The sequence below is a fragment of the Bos grunniens genome, chromosome 14, assembly GCF_055505025.1.
Source record: "Bos grunniens cultivar Pamir isolate PY7600 chromosome 14, Bosgru_T2T1.0, whole genome shotgun sequence".
NCBI classification, from domain to species: domain Eukaryota; kingdom Metazoa; phylum Chordata; class Mammalia; order Artiodactyla; family Bovidae; genus Bos; species Bos grunniens.
Genome location: NC_141178.1, coordinates 5,026,138 through 5,041,775, shown reverse-complemented (window position 1 = coordinate 5,041,775; position 15,638 = coordinate 5,026,138). Strand labels below are relative to the sequence as shown.

Genomic DNA, 15,638 nt, shown 5'->3' with positions numbered 1-15,638 from the left:
TTCACTCAGACTCACATCCATTGAGTCAGTGATGCCATCCAGCCATCTCATCCTCTGTCGTCCCCTTCTCCTCCTGCCCCCAAACCCTCCCAGCATCAGAGTCTTTTCCAATGAGTCAACTCTTCGCATGAGGTGGCCAAAGTACTGGAGTTTCAGCTTTAGCATCATTCCTTCCAAAGAAATCCCAGGGCTGATCTCCTTTGGGATGGACTGGTTGGATCTCCTTGCAGTCCAAGGGACTCTCAAGAGTCTTCTCCAACACCACAGTTCAAAAGCATCAATTTTTTGGCGCTCAGCCTTCTTCACAGTTCAACTCTCACATCCATACATGACCACAGGAAAAACCATAGCCTTGACTAGACGGACCTTTGTTGACAAGGTAATATTTCTGCTTACAAATGATTAGTGGTTCTCTTATCTGATTTTAAATTAACATCATGATATTGGTTCTGATCTGCCTGTAAATATGCAAATTATTCTCCTGAGTCAATTCCTGTTGCTAGTATTGCTTGAGTGTCCAGCAAGGGTAAAAGCTGGGAATCTCAAATGCACAATCCTTTTTAACTGGAAATTCAAAGCATCATGTGTGATAACTCAGCCATATCTTCTACTAACATGAGAATAACCGGGCTTGGTTTTGCAGAAGCTAAGATTTTGATATTTCTCTTCAACAATATAAGAGAATAAAGCAATTGGAATTGACCTTACCTTTGTGAGCTTTAATAAACGATACCTTTTTTTTAACATGCATATACTTCCTGATAGATAAAGATGATGAAATAGTGGGCTGAGTGACTAACACACATGCACAAGGGCAGAGACTTTCTATAAAAACCCTGCGAACTGCGGTTTCAGTTGTCTATCGCACACTCAGTTACAGTCAGTTATTCCAGGTATTGTCTTTGTTTTCAGGAAAAGAAAACTAAGTAGAAGATCATGGCAAGTCCTGACTGGGGATATGATGGTGAAAACGGTAAGCATTCTTCTGCTCATGTAGATCAAATAACGGCTTCTTCCCTTTTCCAGGAAAAGAGATATTGAGCACTTAAAATAACGGTAAAGTCATAGATTAATGGTTTGAAGTGCCTTTGACTTACACCAGCTTTGCATACGTTTTCAACAGTCGTCCTTAGGGCCCATGATGTCTACAAAATGTATTCTGCCTCTTTTCTCCTCTCTGCCTCTCAACCTCTCTCCCTCCCTATGTATAGACAGGTCTATTGCTAACAGCAAAATATGTACAGTCTGATCCCATAGACTATGAGACTTCTGTCGACAAAGACACTACTTGCCAGTGTGGCACAGAAAAGGGGCATTCTCACACCTGGGATTTCCATTAAGCTAACCGGAATACCATTTGAGATACCTGAATAAATCCTAATCTAGTAAAACTATATTCCTAAAACTTGGACTCAAGCATTAGATCAGTTTTGATTGTAATCATGTTCGTCCTGGTAGGTCCTGAACACTGGGGCAAGCTGTACCCCATCGCAAATGGAAATAACCAATCTCCTATCGACATCAAAACCAGTGAAACCAAGCGTGATCCCTCTCTGAAACCCCTCAGTGTCTCCTACAATCCAGCCACAGCCAAAGAAATCGTCAACGTGGGACATTCCTTTCATGTAAACTTTGAGGACAGTGATAATAGATCAGGTGAGCCAAAAGGTCCTTCTAATTTGTGTCTTTGACTTTACTGGGGAAATGTAAACAGTAGGGCTTTCAGAAACATGAACACCCATATGCAGTGGGTGCACACGGGTAGCATTGATGCCATCTACTGAGGTGTCTTGAAGTTTAAAAATATTTCCAAGTGTTAAAGATGATTCTGGGGACTCCCAGCTCAGTCTTTTTTCAGCCCTTCTCCTTCTCAGTGACTCTATTCCATCTCTTCTGGTTTCCAATATCTTTATGCTAACTTTACACCCTCTGAATAAACAGTACTTTTTCACAAAATTCTGGAATCATCATGAATATAAAAACTGAAAAGGCAAATATTTTCTAATTGAGATGAGGTTGGAGGAGTGCATTAGGGAAGAAATACAGATCCCGATGAGTATATTTATTTTTTGTGGCCAGGAAAATGGATCCATAACAATGAATTGCTTCAGTTCAGTTGAGTTCAGTCGCTCAGTCGTGTCCGACTCTTTGCAACCCCATGAATCATAGCATGCCAGGCCTCCCTGTCCATCACCAGCTCGTGAAGTGCTTGGGTACCAGTACCAAAAAAAAAAAACCAAAAAACTGGTCTTGGGTGTATCTTGCATGGAATCATTCTGTGCACAAGTATTTTTGTCTAGCTTCCCCTCTCTCTATTAAATCATAGTATCTGAATTATCTTCATCTCCCAGAATCTAGCATACTTCCTCGCTCACAGGAAAAATCTCAAAACTGTTTACTGAATAATTTACTAAATGACAATTTCATAAATCAGCTCTACTGTCAAAAGGCAAAGTTAGTCATAGCACTTTCCTTCAAGGTTCTGAGCCTAAGTTTTAGACATCTTGGTGCTACGTCCTTTGTTAATATTGGATTAGGTCTGGTACTACGTGTGTTTTATTACTCATATGGTTGGACAGACTCTCTACAGCAAAATGATCCTTCAGTGTTAGAATTTTAAAAGTGACCCTACCATCCTGCTGGAACTTTCTTTTGGTCCCTGGCTAGGGATTCTCAGTAAAGCTGTCAGAATACCCTCTTGTATCTTGATCAGTTACAAGATACATGCAGAGTGATTTGTTACTAAAAATAAATTGCTAGATATCTTAATGCATACTGTCCATTACTGTCTGTTGAAAGAATGAATGAACTTATAAACTAAAGCAGAATCAAGGAAAGAGCTCTAATCCTAGAATTCACTCATCTTCCAATATGTTTTCCTGAAAACAGGAAAAGATAAAATTATAGCCCATGTGCTGAGAACCATGTAACTCACACACCATCTGAAGGTGCTCCGCACCTCTGAAGCCCATCATTGTGGACACGGGGAAAAACCAACAAGGCAGAAACTTTGGACTACTGGTTATTTTCATTTCTACTCGCCCCAATTTAATGTTAATTTGTATTAAATGCAAAGACAAGCTGGAGCTCATGACTGTAACACTAATAGCAGTTTCCTTTTTCTTCTAGTGCTGAAAGGGGGTCCTCTATCTGAAAGCTACAGGCTGCGGCAGTTCCATTTTCACTGGGGCATCACAGATGACTGTGGCTCTGAGCACTTAGTGGATGGAGCCAAATTTTCTGCAGAGGTAATGTAGCGTAGTACGTGAGGGAGAGCTACACAGAGCCCTCCCAGAAGTAGCACCCTTATAACATGTGGATGTGTGTTAGTCGCTCAGCCATGTCCAACGCTTTGTGACCCCATGGACTGTAGCCCGCCAGGCTCCTCTGTCCATGGGATTCTCCAGGCAAGACTACTGGAGTGGGTAGCCTATCCCTTCTCTAAGGGATCTTCCCCACCCAGGGATCAAACCAGGGTCTCTTGCATTGCAGGCAGATTCTTTGCCTGTCTGAACCATCAGGGAAGCCCCCCTTATCACTTAAGACACAATTTCAATGGCCCAAAGGAATGAGCATTTTGAGGCCTTTAAAGAATTCCCTTGCTCATTTAAACTTAAACAGTGACACACTGCATTTGGCAATAGAGAAGAATTTTTCACATGAGGGAGGCAGGTGAATTTGCAGTCAAACTCCTGGGCCTCAGAATCTGCTTTCCTTTCAGAATGTCTCAGAAACTGCTGCCTGACATCAGGCTATCCTCAAGGGGAGTTGCTGCTGTCCTTTTAAAGCTCTGAGCCCAGGGGGAACACACCATCATTCTCTTCTCATTTAAAGGTTCGAGTGTGCACACACCCACAGCAGAGGTGTAACCAGGCCGAGGCACTCCATTAAGATTTGACTAAGAGGGCCAGTTTAACCTCAGGAGTCATCACAACGAGTAGCATACTCTAGACGAGGGTTTGGGGCTCCCTGGCAGCAGGCCACTACCCTCTGCCCTCTTGACTTGCCTCCACATGGAAGTCTGTGATTCAGTTCAAGACATTCTGCCTGTATATCCACAGTAAAATCAAGAAAATGTGCATCAAACTCTCAACAGAGGGTATGGAGACTGAAAACAAAAAACTTTTGTTCTTTGTATGCATGACTATTCAATAAGTTTGTACCAGCACAGACTGGTTGGCTTTTTTGTTTTACTCTTGTAGAATGAATCTGTAATACACATAGTTTTGCAACATGCTTTTTTTTTTTTTTTTTTCCATTTCCCAATGATCATGATCATTTTTCCAAGTCAGTAGGAATTCCTAAGGTCTGTACGGTATTTCCATGTATGCATATGTTAGAATTTATTAACTAACTCCTACATAGGAACAATTGCAATGCCTTTCACATTTCATTCTGCTGTTGTTTTTTGTTCTTTACAAAAAAAATGGGCAATAAATACATTTGTACAAATATCTTACACACCAGTGAAAGCAATTGTGTAGGGCATTTTTGTAAGAAGGATTCTTAGGTACAGAGTATGTGTAGTATTCATTTTGATAGAAGACTTGGGAATAGTATACAACTAAAACTTACTTTATGTTACACTAGAAAGTCAGGCTAGGTACTTTCAATGGTGCAGAAATCTATTACATGTTTTGTTTTTTTCCTATTTATTTTTCATAAAATTGAAAGTGGACTGAAATCAAATGGGCTGAAAGTCTAAATTAGTAATAGTATTACGTCTGGGGGAGGATATTTGGTTGTATCTAAGAAATCTGGCAGTGGGTGATGGACAGGGAGGCCTGGCCTGCTGCGGTTCATGGGGTCACAAACAGTAGGACAGAACTGAGCGACTGAACTGAACTGAACTGAAGAAATCTGAATCAATGAATCTCTTATCTAATTTGAGAAAAGTGAAGTTAATCCAGGCTGGAGGTGACAGGAACTCAGTCACTAAGTTCAGCGTATGAGAGAGGGTAGGAGGGAGGGTGGGAGGGAGACCAGGAGAGGGGAGTGGTGGGGAGAAAGACAGAGCAAAGACAGAGAGGAGATGTGTGGGTGGCAGGGAGCAGACTGCTTTGGTTTAGAGTCATCCAAGCGACCCGGTGATCACTTGACATTAGGTGGTCAGAAAAAGACTTTTTCAGGAGTAGCATTTGAGTTCAGCCATAATTCAAGTCAAAATCCTGCCATTTTGACTTGACTTCCCAGAGGAAAATCAGCAGTTATGCAAAGCCTTAAAGCTGTGGACTAAGTGCAAAGGTCACATCCACGCGCTGCGTGGAAGGATGGATGCCAATCAGTGGAGAAGAGTAAGAATGAATAACTGCAGTTTTCAGTTGAGCAGTTAGATGGAAGGTGATGCCTTTTCCTAAAGCAGGAAAATGAAATGGATCTGGAAAAGAGAAAGTCAAGAGTGCTAGTTTAGCTGTGTTAAGTTTGAGATGCATATCAGGCATCCATGTGGAGATATCAAGAAAGCATCAGGAGACGTGCACACGCACTTGGATATACAGGTCTAGAGTTTCACAGAGAAGGTAGGCAGGGGATGCTGGTTTGAAAGGTGTCTGGATACGATCAGGAGAACCTGCCCTTGGCCACCACTCCAGACATCTCAGGAGCCCCTTCTCACAAAGTTACCGGGTACCTCAAGTTAGAAAATTATTTCAGTTTTTGTCTCCAAACTAGTTAGCCAGAAATAGTTGATCTTCTCACACCTTACAGAGAGGTGTCTGTCTTTTGTTGTTTTGTTTTAAGAAGTAATATTGAATAGTTATGATATTGTGGGAAAAAGAAGTTCTACTTACTGGTTCCAGGATTTGCAACGTGCCCACTCTCTTCAACTCTATTTTCTTAAGAAAACCCTTCTTAAGAGTACAAACATAGCCCTTCCCATGCCCTGGATAAAGGGTCACACAAGTTTTGTCTACCCAAGCCAAGATGTATCTGTATATATCAACATGTTAAGGTCTAACCTGCTTTTTCCCTTCACCATGGTATGAATAACTGGTCCATCATGCTGTGATTTTTAGCTTCATTTAGTTCACTGGAATTCTGCCAAGTACCGCAGCTTCGCTGATGCCGCCTCGCAGGCTGATGGTTTGGCGTTGATTGGCGTTTTGGTGAAGGTGAGTCGTAGAGCGTCTCGGAGCTCTGCTAAAATTATTCCTTACCAATCAGACCGCAAACTAGGGTGAAATACAGCAGAGAGATGTTTGCGTCTCTCTTTTTTTGAAATGTGCCCGTTTACTAGTGACTGCACAGGTGAGCAAGCAGGTCTCCGGTATATGTTTGTTCCGCTGGACTTTCCCCTCTTGAAGAGAGAAATACATTTCAGGCAGAGATGAAATGGGAGGCTGTTGACGGTGGCACTAATTTTTTTATTTTTCAGCTCATCTTCCACTTTTCTTCTAAACTTTCTACGTCACAGAGTCAGGAGTTTATCAATTTAATTTTCATCTGAAAAAAATATGAAGAGGACTTTTGTCCCATAAAGAAAGTTGAACTGATATTTAATATGGAAGATTCAAATCTTCTGTAGGGGAGTCCCTGAAAAGTCCTATACGGAAATTACTATTAAATTCAGGATATTTGGGTGACTAACTTTTGGAATTATAGTAATTCTAGTGAATCTTTATTGAACACTTGTAACATACCATTCATTTTACTGACTAGAATTAATAGAACAGGCCAAAGAGGTTTGCTTTTGTATTTTAGTTGTGCTAAATTCCTGTATTTTGACTTGCATATCTTTTCTTCAGTTACTGGTTTTAATTTTTTTAAAAGTAACTAAATAGGATTTTACTTGGTAACCATTTTTATCTCACACTTTATTTTTTTAATCTCCAGGTGGGTCAGGCCAACCCAAACCTTCAGAAAGTACTTGATGCCCTAAAAGCAGTTAAAAATAAGGTAAATAGACTCATTAAGTTAGTTTAAATCAGAGAACAAGAATCTACAGAACCTCAGAAATCATTTAATTGCATATTTGATGTGAGGAGTAGGAAGACCTGAGCAAAACCATCAATCGGAAAATCAAGGTGCTGCTTACACGTTCCTGGTTTCTGAGGTCTCTGAGCAGTGATTTATTTGGGTTTCACTTTTCATGGTTACCGCTTATCTATTTCAGCAAGATGAAGCCTGTAGAAGAATAGTTTTCATAGCCTTTTCATACATCATAACTATGATGCCCACTGTCAGCTTAGAAAAAGATGGGTTGTTCTGATATATTTAACCTTAGCTTCACCGTTTTGATAATAAAGAGTTAAATCTTGTCAGAGATTTGCCATTGTCATTCACAGTTTGTAGAACTATCATACCTTTATATAAAATAAATCTAGTTCATGTTGAGTCCAAAAAAATTACACTTTTATAAAGTGAGAAAGTTTACAGGTAAATAAGCACTCAATTCAAGAATGTAAAAGATGATAAATGAAAAGAAAGTAGAAGGAAATGATTAATTAACATGAAGTAAAACATTAATAAAATAAGAAAGAAAATGAACAAATACAGGTAAAATTTTTTCAATAAAGTGAAAAACTAATTCTTTGGGGAAAAAACAACCAAAAAAGACACTTTTGGCACGTTTAATGATGGGGGGAAAACAGAAATACAACAAATTATTACAAATAAGGAAATGGGTCATAACTCAAGATGCATTAGAAGGTTTTAAAAGAGAAAAGTTTGTACAGTGGACCCTAGAGCAACATGGGTTTGAACGGCACAGGTCCAGTAACCTGTGGATTATTTTTCTGATAAATGCTTGCTCTAGCACCACACAATGGTCCCTTAAATGAACCTGCTGATGCACAGCCACGATTATGAGGGACGACCATAAACTTAAGTGCGGATTTCTAACTGCTCAAGAGGTCAGCACCCCAACCCCTACATTGCTCAAGGGTCAGCAGTACCACACTACATAAACAAATTTGAAAATTTAGATCACATAGATGAATGTCTAGGAAAACGTAGAGAAACTGACTCAAAATATGTTGAAAGTCTAAATAGACCAATAATATAAAAAGAAGTCGAAAAGAATAGTTTAAAAAAAATGTACCTAGTAAAAGAAACCCTAGGCCCAGACCACTTTATGGGCAAATGTTACACAACTTTTAATAAACAATCATGCCACTTTGAACTAAACTGCCTAGATTAGGGGACCAAAAAAACCTAATTCAAGGAATTAATTTAATTTAATGAAACCTAATACACAAACTGGGTAAGAACACCACAAAAAGGATATCATAGGCCAATCTTACTTAGCAGTGTAGCTAAAAGGAATATTAAAATAGATTACAGAAAATCGTATTCAACAGTATGTTAAAAGAGCCATGCTTTCAAACTAGTAGAATTTACCAAAAGCATGCAAAGATGATTCAGTATTAAACTACCTCTCAATATAATTCATTACGTTAGCAAATTTCACTTGTTAGATGCTTGAAAAATGTTTGATTAAAATTCAATGTCCATTCCTGAAGAGTAAAAGAAAGAAAGAAAAATATTCCTCTAAAATTTAAACTGAACTTAAGAAAGAATATCAACTAGAAATTTGAAACAAGCATCAAACTTCATAGTGAAATATTTGAAGCATTTTCATTTCAATCAAGAATAAGACCAGGGTGTCAATTGTGACCACCACAAATGAACATTCCAATTATTGTCCATTCAATGTAGTTAAATAAGGAAAGAAATGAGTACATATTAGGATAAATATTAGAAAAACAGAGACAAAGCTATCATCAAGTGTGCTGCTAAGTCACTTCAGTCGTGTCCGACTTTGTGCGACCCCACAGACAGCAGCCCACCAGGCTCCGCCATCCCTGGGATTCTCCAGGCAAGGACACTGGAGTGGGTTGCCATTTCCTTCTCCAATGCATGAAAGTGAAAAGTGAAAGTGAAGTCGCTCAGTCGTGTCCGACTCTTAGCGACCCCATGGACTGCAGCCTACCAGGCTTCTCCATCCATGGGATTTTCCAGGCAAGAGTACTGGAGTGGGGTGCCATTGCCTTAAGTGTAGAGGATATGATCATTGACATCCACCTGGAAAACTACAAAATCAACATAATTAATACACAAGTTCTAATCAAGTTGACTACATAAAATATTAACATATGAATATCAATTTATTTGTATATACCAATATGACCAATCAGTAGAGAAATAAGAATAAAGAATATAGATGATAAACAAATGTTTAACCTCTGCTTATACTTAGCCAAATGAAGGAGGAAGAAGATCAGTCACAATTCTATTGTAGTGTATTTTCAGTCATCTGTTACTTTTTCTGTTTGTATCTACCAACATGTTGTTGTTTAGTCACTAAGTGGTATCCAATTCTTTGTGACCCCATGGACTGTAGCTCACCAGGCTCCTCCATCCATGGGATTCTTCAGCAAAAATACTGGAGTGGGTGCCATGTCCCTCTCCAGGGGATCTTCCCCACCCAGGGATCAAACCTGTGTCTCCTGCATTAACGGGCAGCTGAGCCACCACAAACATACCAGTCATGCAATACTATATAGTAGAAAAACTGATTAAATTCTTTGCTAAGACCTATCTACCAAATAATATGTATGTCATATGTGCAATGATGTAAATATTTTACATCAGGGCATAATGATACATTGCTTATCTTTTTCTTTCAGAACAAGAAAGCTCCATTCACAAATTTCGACCCCTCTGTCCTCCTGCCTCCATCCCTGGATTACTGGGCCTACTCTGGTTCACTGACTCACCCTCCTCTTCACGAGAGTGTCACCTGGATCATCTTTAAAGAGACCATCAGTGTGAGCTCGGAACAGGTAGAGTGTCAGAGGGGCATGTGCGGGAATTGGAAGTGCAAAGCAGGAATATCAGTTCAATTCATACTGAGGGAAATTATTATTTCCATTCGATTTTGGAGAGTTCCCTTTTCCTTTCAACTGAAAAGATTTATTAGTGACACCAGGTCTATTTAATAGTCAAAAAGTAGAGTGTATTTGTAAGCACTTTTTTTTCTTTATGTAGAGATTCAGAATTCCTGCTCTTCTTTTCACCTTAATAAGGAAAAGTCCAACCTCTTCGGGGAACTGTGACTCTCCAGTGGCATACCTTGATCGTTGACGTTGGTTATTCATTCTTTTTTAAAGCTTAAGCTCTTCAATATTCTGTAAAATATCTCATTAACTATTGTTTATAATTATGATAAAAACTGCCATTGATTGAGCAGCTCTTTTCATCAGGTGCCTAACATACATTCTGTCAGTCAAGTCTCACAGCAAACCTGCAGCGTGACCTGTTGGTATTAAGCTACATGCCAAACGCCATTCTAAGAACCTTATCTGTGTTGAGCCATTTAGCCTTCACCAAAACACAGTGAAATAGTACCATTTGGAAACGTAGGCGCCAAGCAGGGAAGTCTCTTACCCAAGTGTGAGAAAGCTGGAATGCTAATCCAGTCAGTCCTCGATAATTTAAGCCAAATGCTTGGTGCAAAGACATGTGGAAGTACTGTTGGCTTCCTCCCTTTCCATCAGTGAAACCATTGCAGTCTTCAACCTGATTTTCTAAATAACACTGCATCAATCATATTAGAAAAAAAAAAAGTGTTCTCTGTGACATCAATAGCTTTTCCTTCTCTAAACATGTTATCCTTCCCTCAAGCTGGCACAGTTCCGCAGTCTGCTGGCAAATGCTGAAGGCGATAGAGAAGTCCACATCAAGCAGAACAACCGACCACCCCAGCCTCTGAAGGGCAGGACAGTGAAAGCTTCATTCTGAAGGGCCCAAGAGAAAGCTCATCTTCCCTCAAGAAGCACAGCTCTGCTTCTGACATAATCCTACAAAACAAGCTTTAAAAACACGTTTATTTCAATACTAGCAAGACAGCCTGCTTGCGAATTTACTCTGCAGAATGCAAAATCTTTTTCTTCTTTCTGTTGAGCTCAAATAGTAATCTGGAAGTTCACTAAACTTGAGCTTAAATTCAAATCTATTGCATTGACTTCCTTATCATTGCAATTAAGGCACACTTGATTTCTTAATGACTTTTATCCCTTCCCATTTTATTCCATTTAATTGGACCAAAAATCATTTTATCCCTTTCTTCTTGCATATTACGTACTATACTTTTAAATGGTATTAGGTTTCTACTCTATTTACATTCGAGAATCTTAAATGCTTTCATTTGCAACATTATTCTGATGCAATATCAGGTCTATTACTCAAATACAATGACCTAAGAGCAGCTTGAGATGAAATGTTAAGAATTCATTTGCTTACTCTTGAAGACAAATATGCAGCTACGATGACAACTGGATTTTATATTACGATGAAATAAATGGCCCAACATTGCTACCGTTTGCGTGCTCTATTATAAACACCATGTATCTCCTATAAGAACTGACACTTCTGGTTATTCCTCCACCTGTTAGCAAGGCCAGTGGGGCTGTTCCATCATTATAACTAGTTAGCCTACATGAAGAATCTGTACGTCAAATTTGGAAGAAAAATCACCTGTGACTTATTTTTAAAAAATAATGAAGGAATCACTTGACTTAGAATCATATAGAAACATCACATAATCTTTTAGTCTGGTGTGTACTTAACCTGAAGTCAGTTCTTTCTGAAGCCATATCTACACTCAGAATTCTACAAATCTTGTGTCCAGTGTTTAGTTTTGTGATTTACTTATTTTGCTTCTTTGAGAAATCATAATGGTGATCAAAACCCACATCCATTCCCATGTTCCAGTCTTGTCTAATGTCACAGAATCAGTCAAAACTTCTCATGTAATCATGGTTAAAAAGACAGACAAACCAGATTCTTTACTGCTCTGAGGGCAATAAAGTTCCTAGGAGACATCTTTGTACCTCAAAATCCTAGGAGACATCTTTGGAAATTTTTATTTGGAGCCTAGAATTTAAGTGAATCTTTATTAAAAAATGGCAGGGCCAAGGAGCACTTCATTTATCTCAGCCCCCATAAGCATTCTAAAGAATTAAATACTTTCTTTGCAAACCTACTCTGACTGTGTGTTTTAATATATATTTGCCAGATATTGAGAAGGCCTGAAACAGGCTTGATAAAATTTTCGGCTTAAGTTATCAAAGGTCAACATGAGGGCCAAAGAAAGAGGAGTATGATTTTAAGAAATACCTTTGCAAAAGAGGCTCAGGACCTATAACGTTTGAAAGTATTTTCTGAAAATAAACTGAACAATTTAAAAATAAATCTCATGGCAAGGATAAGAAAAGGACCTGACTTGATGACCCATATTTCTTTTTTAAGAAAGTTAAAAATGGATTCCAGGATTTAAATACGTCTGTAAGTCTTAGTATGGAAAGGGCAAAGAAGTGACAGAAGATATATGATGGTCATCAAACTTTATCCCTTAGCTAAATGCCAGTTGGAAAGCATGGTTCCCGGTTACTTGCTTCTGCCAGAATTTCCCATATTTGGCAGGGCTCGCGAGGTGCATTATGGGATCTGTCCACGTTTCTCTGAAGTAGCCGATAAAAGCAGCTGCTGAGAGGAGGCATGTGGACAAGACATCGGATCACCTAAGCATACAGCTCGAATGTTTCTTTGACTCACGTTCCTGTTTTGTGCCCTCTCCCTTTGTTGCCAACTTAGGTGGAGGATTTGAACGTCCTGCAAGGATTCTCTGTCTCTTCCCCGATGTTTGGCAGCTGACTTTCTTTATGCCAAATCTGCTGGGCTTCTACCCATCCAGAATAACACTGCCAACTAACTGATGGGCTCAGCAATAGGTTTAAGAGTAGAAAGCTGCTTCTACTCCCTGGTGTCTTTTGTCTTAGGACCACCCTTTTCATAAATATCACGCTGAGCTTTCATGAAACCCTTTAGTTAATCTGTGAGTCCAGGTACCTCCAGCTATTTTCTAAGTTATTCATTTCGATAAGCTTCAGCAAAATAACTCTGAAAGCATTAAATTCATCAAAGAGAATTAGGGCAAAGGAAGCGAAGGGGGGAAATGTTGAAAGATTTAATTTCCTGACAGAACTCAAAAGAGAAAATTGTCCTTTCTTGTAATTCTGGTTGTTCTATATTAGTGGTTCTTCACCCTTTGGCGATCATGGATTCTATAAATACGTGAGTAAAGCTATGAAACTTCTCCCTACCTCCCCACAAAATGAAAAGAATTCTACATATGTGAAATCTGACATAGATTTCTAGAGTATTTAGGGACTCATTCCCTTCTTTGGTTCCTCATAACAAAGTCAATCCTGGTCCCCAGGACGAGAGCCTGACTCTAAACTATAAAAAAATAACTGAGTTACCATGGACTCCAGGTCTCTATCTCTCTTCTTAACATTTATTTTTGCTTTTGTGCCTCATTTTTTATAACAGGTCTTTAGAGATAGAATACCAGTATATTTCCAGTATAGCTCATGAAATATCCCCTTGCTGTCTTTCTATTTTCAAAATATTATTTTGAGTTGGTATGAGGTCCCATTGAAAAAGAGATGAAAAATTAAAAAAAAAAAAAAAGATAATCCAAACCTCTATGAATTTGTTCATTTATTTGTGGGCAGACTAACCAAGAATTATAACGAGAATAAAAAGGCTTAGAAGGAAAAAATCTTTTGAGGAAGAGATCATCAGATAATAATGGGTTCAAATCACTCTGAAAGTCATCGACACTCTTTGTACCTAAGACCAGGAAAGCATAAGGAAATACTTACATTCTGAACATTATCTTCATGATTATCTATAAATACCAAATACTTCAGGCAGTTCAGTTCAGTTCAGTCACTCAGTCGTGTCCAACTCTTTGCGACCCCATGGATCGCAGCAAGCCAGGCCTCCCTGTCCATCACCAACTTCCAGGGTTCACTCAGACTCACGTCCATAGAGTCAGTGATGCCATCTAGCCATCTCATCCTCTGTTGTCCCCTTCTCCTCCTGCCCCCAATCCCTCCCAGCATCAGAGTCTTTTCCAATGAGTCAACTCTTCGCATGAGGTGGCCAAAGTACTGGAGTTTCAGCTTTAGCATCATTCCCTCCAAAGAAATCCCAGGGCTGATCTCCTTCAGAATGGACTGGCTGGATCTCCTTGCAGTCCAAGGGACTCTCAAGAGTCTTCTCCAACACCACAGTTCAAAAGCATCAATTCTTCGGTGCTCAGCTTTCTTCACAGTCCAACTCTCACATCCATACATGACCACAGGAAAAACCATAGCCTTGACTAGACGGACCTTTGTTGGCAAAGTAATATTTCTGCTTTTGAATATGCTATCTAAGTTGGTCATAACTTTCCTTCCAAGGAGTAAGCATCTTTTAATTTCATGGCTGCAGTCACCATCTGCAGTGATTTTGGAGCCCCAAAAAATAAAGTCTGACACTGTTTCCACTGTTTCCCCATCTATTTCCCATGAAGTGATGGGACCAGATGCCATGATCTTCGTTTTCTGAATGTTGAGCTTTAAGCCAGCTTTTTCACTCTCCACTTTCACGTTCATCAAGAGGCTTTTAGTTCCTCTTCACTTTCTGCCATAAGGGTGGTTTCACCTGCATATCTGGGGTTATTGATATTTCCCCAGGCAATCTTGATTTCAGCTTGTACTTCTTCCAGCCCAGCATTTCTCATGATGTACTCTGCATGTAAGTTAAATAAGCAGGGTGACAATATACAGCCTTGACATACTCCTTTTCCTATTTGGAACCAGTCTGTTGTTCCATGTCCAGTTCTAACTGTTGCTTTCTGACCAACATATAGGTTTCTCAAGAGGCAGGTCAAGTGCTGTGGTATTCCTAGCTCTTTCAGAATTTTCCACAGTTGATTGTGATCCACACAGTCAAAGGCTTTGGCATAGTCAATAAAGCAGAAATAGATATTTTTCTGGAACTCTCTTGCCTTTTTGATGATCCAGTGGATGTTGACAATTTGATCTCTGGTTCCTCTGCCTTTTCTAAAACCAGATTGAACATCTGGAATTTCATGGTTCACGTATTGCTGAAGCCTGGCTTGGAGAATTTTGAGCATTACTTGACTAGCATATGAGATGAGTGCAATTGTGCAGCAGTTTGAGCATTCTTTGGCATTGCGTTTTATTTGGGATTGGAATGAAAACTGACCTTTTCCAGTCCTGTGGCCACTGCTGAGTTTTCCAAATTTGCTGGCATATTGAGTGCAGCACTTTCACAGCATCATCTTTCAGGATTTGAAATAGCTCAACTGGACTGCCATCACCTCCACTAGCTCTGTTCATAGTGCTGCTTTCTAAGGCCAATTTGTCTTCACATTCCAGGATGTCTGGCTCTAGGTGAGTGATCACACCATCGTGATTATCTGGGTCATGAAGATCTTTTTTGTATGGTTTTTCTGTGTATTCTTGCCACCTCTTCTTAATAGCTTCTGCTTCTGTTAGGTCCATACCATTTCTGTCCTTTATCGAGCCCTTCTTTGCATGAAATGCTCCCTTGGTATCTCTAATTTTCTTGAAGAGATCTCTAGTCTATCCCATTCTGTTGTTTTCCTCTATTTCTTTGCATTAATTGCTGAGAAAGGCTTTCTTATCTCTTCTTGCTATTCTTTGGAACTCTGCATTCAGATGTTTATATCTTTCCTTTTCTCCTTTGCTGTTCATTTCTCTTCTTTTCACAGCTATTTGTAAGGCCTCCCCAGACAGCCATTTTGCTTTTTTGCATTTCTT

At 39.4% G+C, this 15,638-nt stretch overlaps 1 protein-coding gene across 2 annotated transcripts; it reads left to right on the top strand.

Annotated features, from left to right (window-relative positions):
* Window positions 1-824: 824 nt before the first annotated feature.
* On the top strand, window positions 825-10,755 carry LOC147358977 (carbonic anhydrase 1-like). 2 transcript variants are annotated; one of them, XM_086335819.1, is made up of 7 exons: window positions 825-973; window positions 1,459-1,656; window positions 3,130-3,248; window positions 6,015-6,110; window positions 6,832-6,894; window positions 9,627-9,782; window positions 10,624-10,755. In XM_086335819.1, the coding sequence occupies exons 1-7, from the start codon at window positions 937-939 to the stop codon at window positions 10,738-10,740; spliced, it is 786 nt and encodes a 261-aa protein (XP_086191945.1). In that variant the 5' UTR covers window positions 825-936; the 3' UTR covers window positions 10,741-10,755. The 2 variants fall into 2 exon arrangements, with proteins under 2 accessions (XP_086191945.1, XP_086191947.1); XM_086335821.1 differs by lacking the exon at window positions 6,832-6,894.
* Window positions 10,756-15,638: the final 4,883 nt, after the last annotated feature.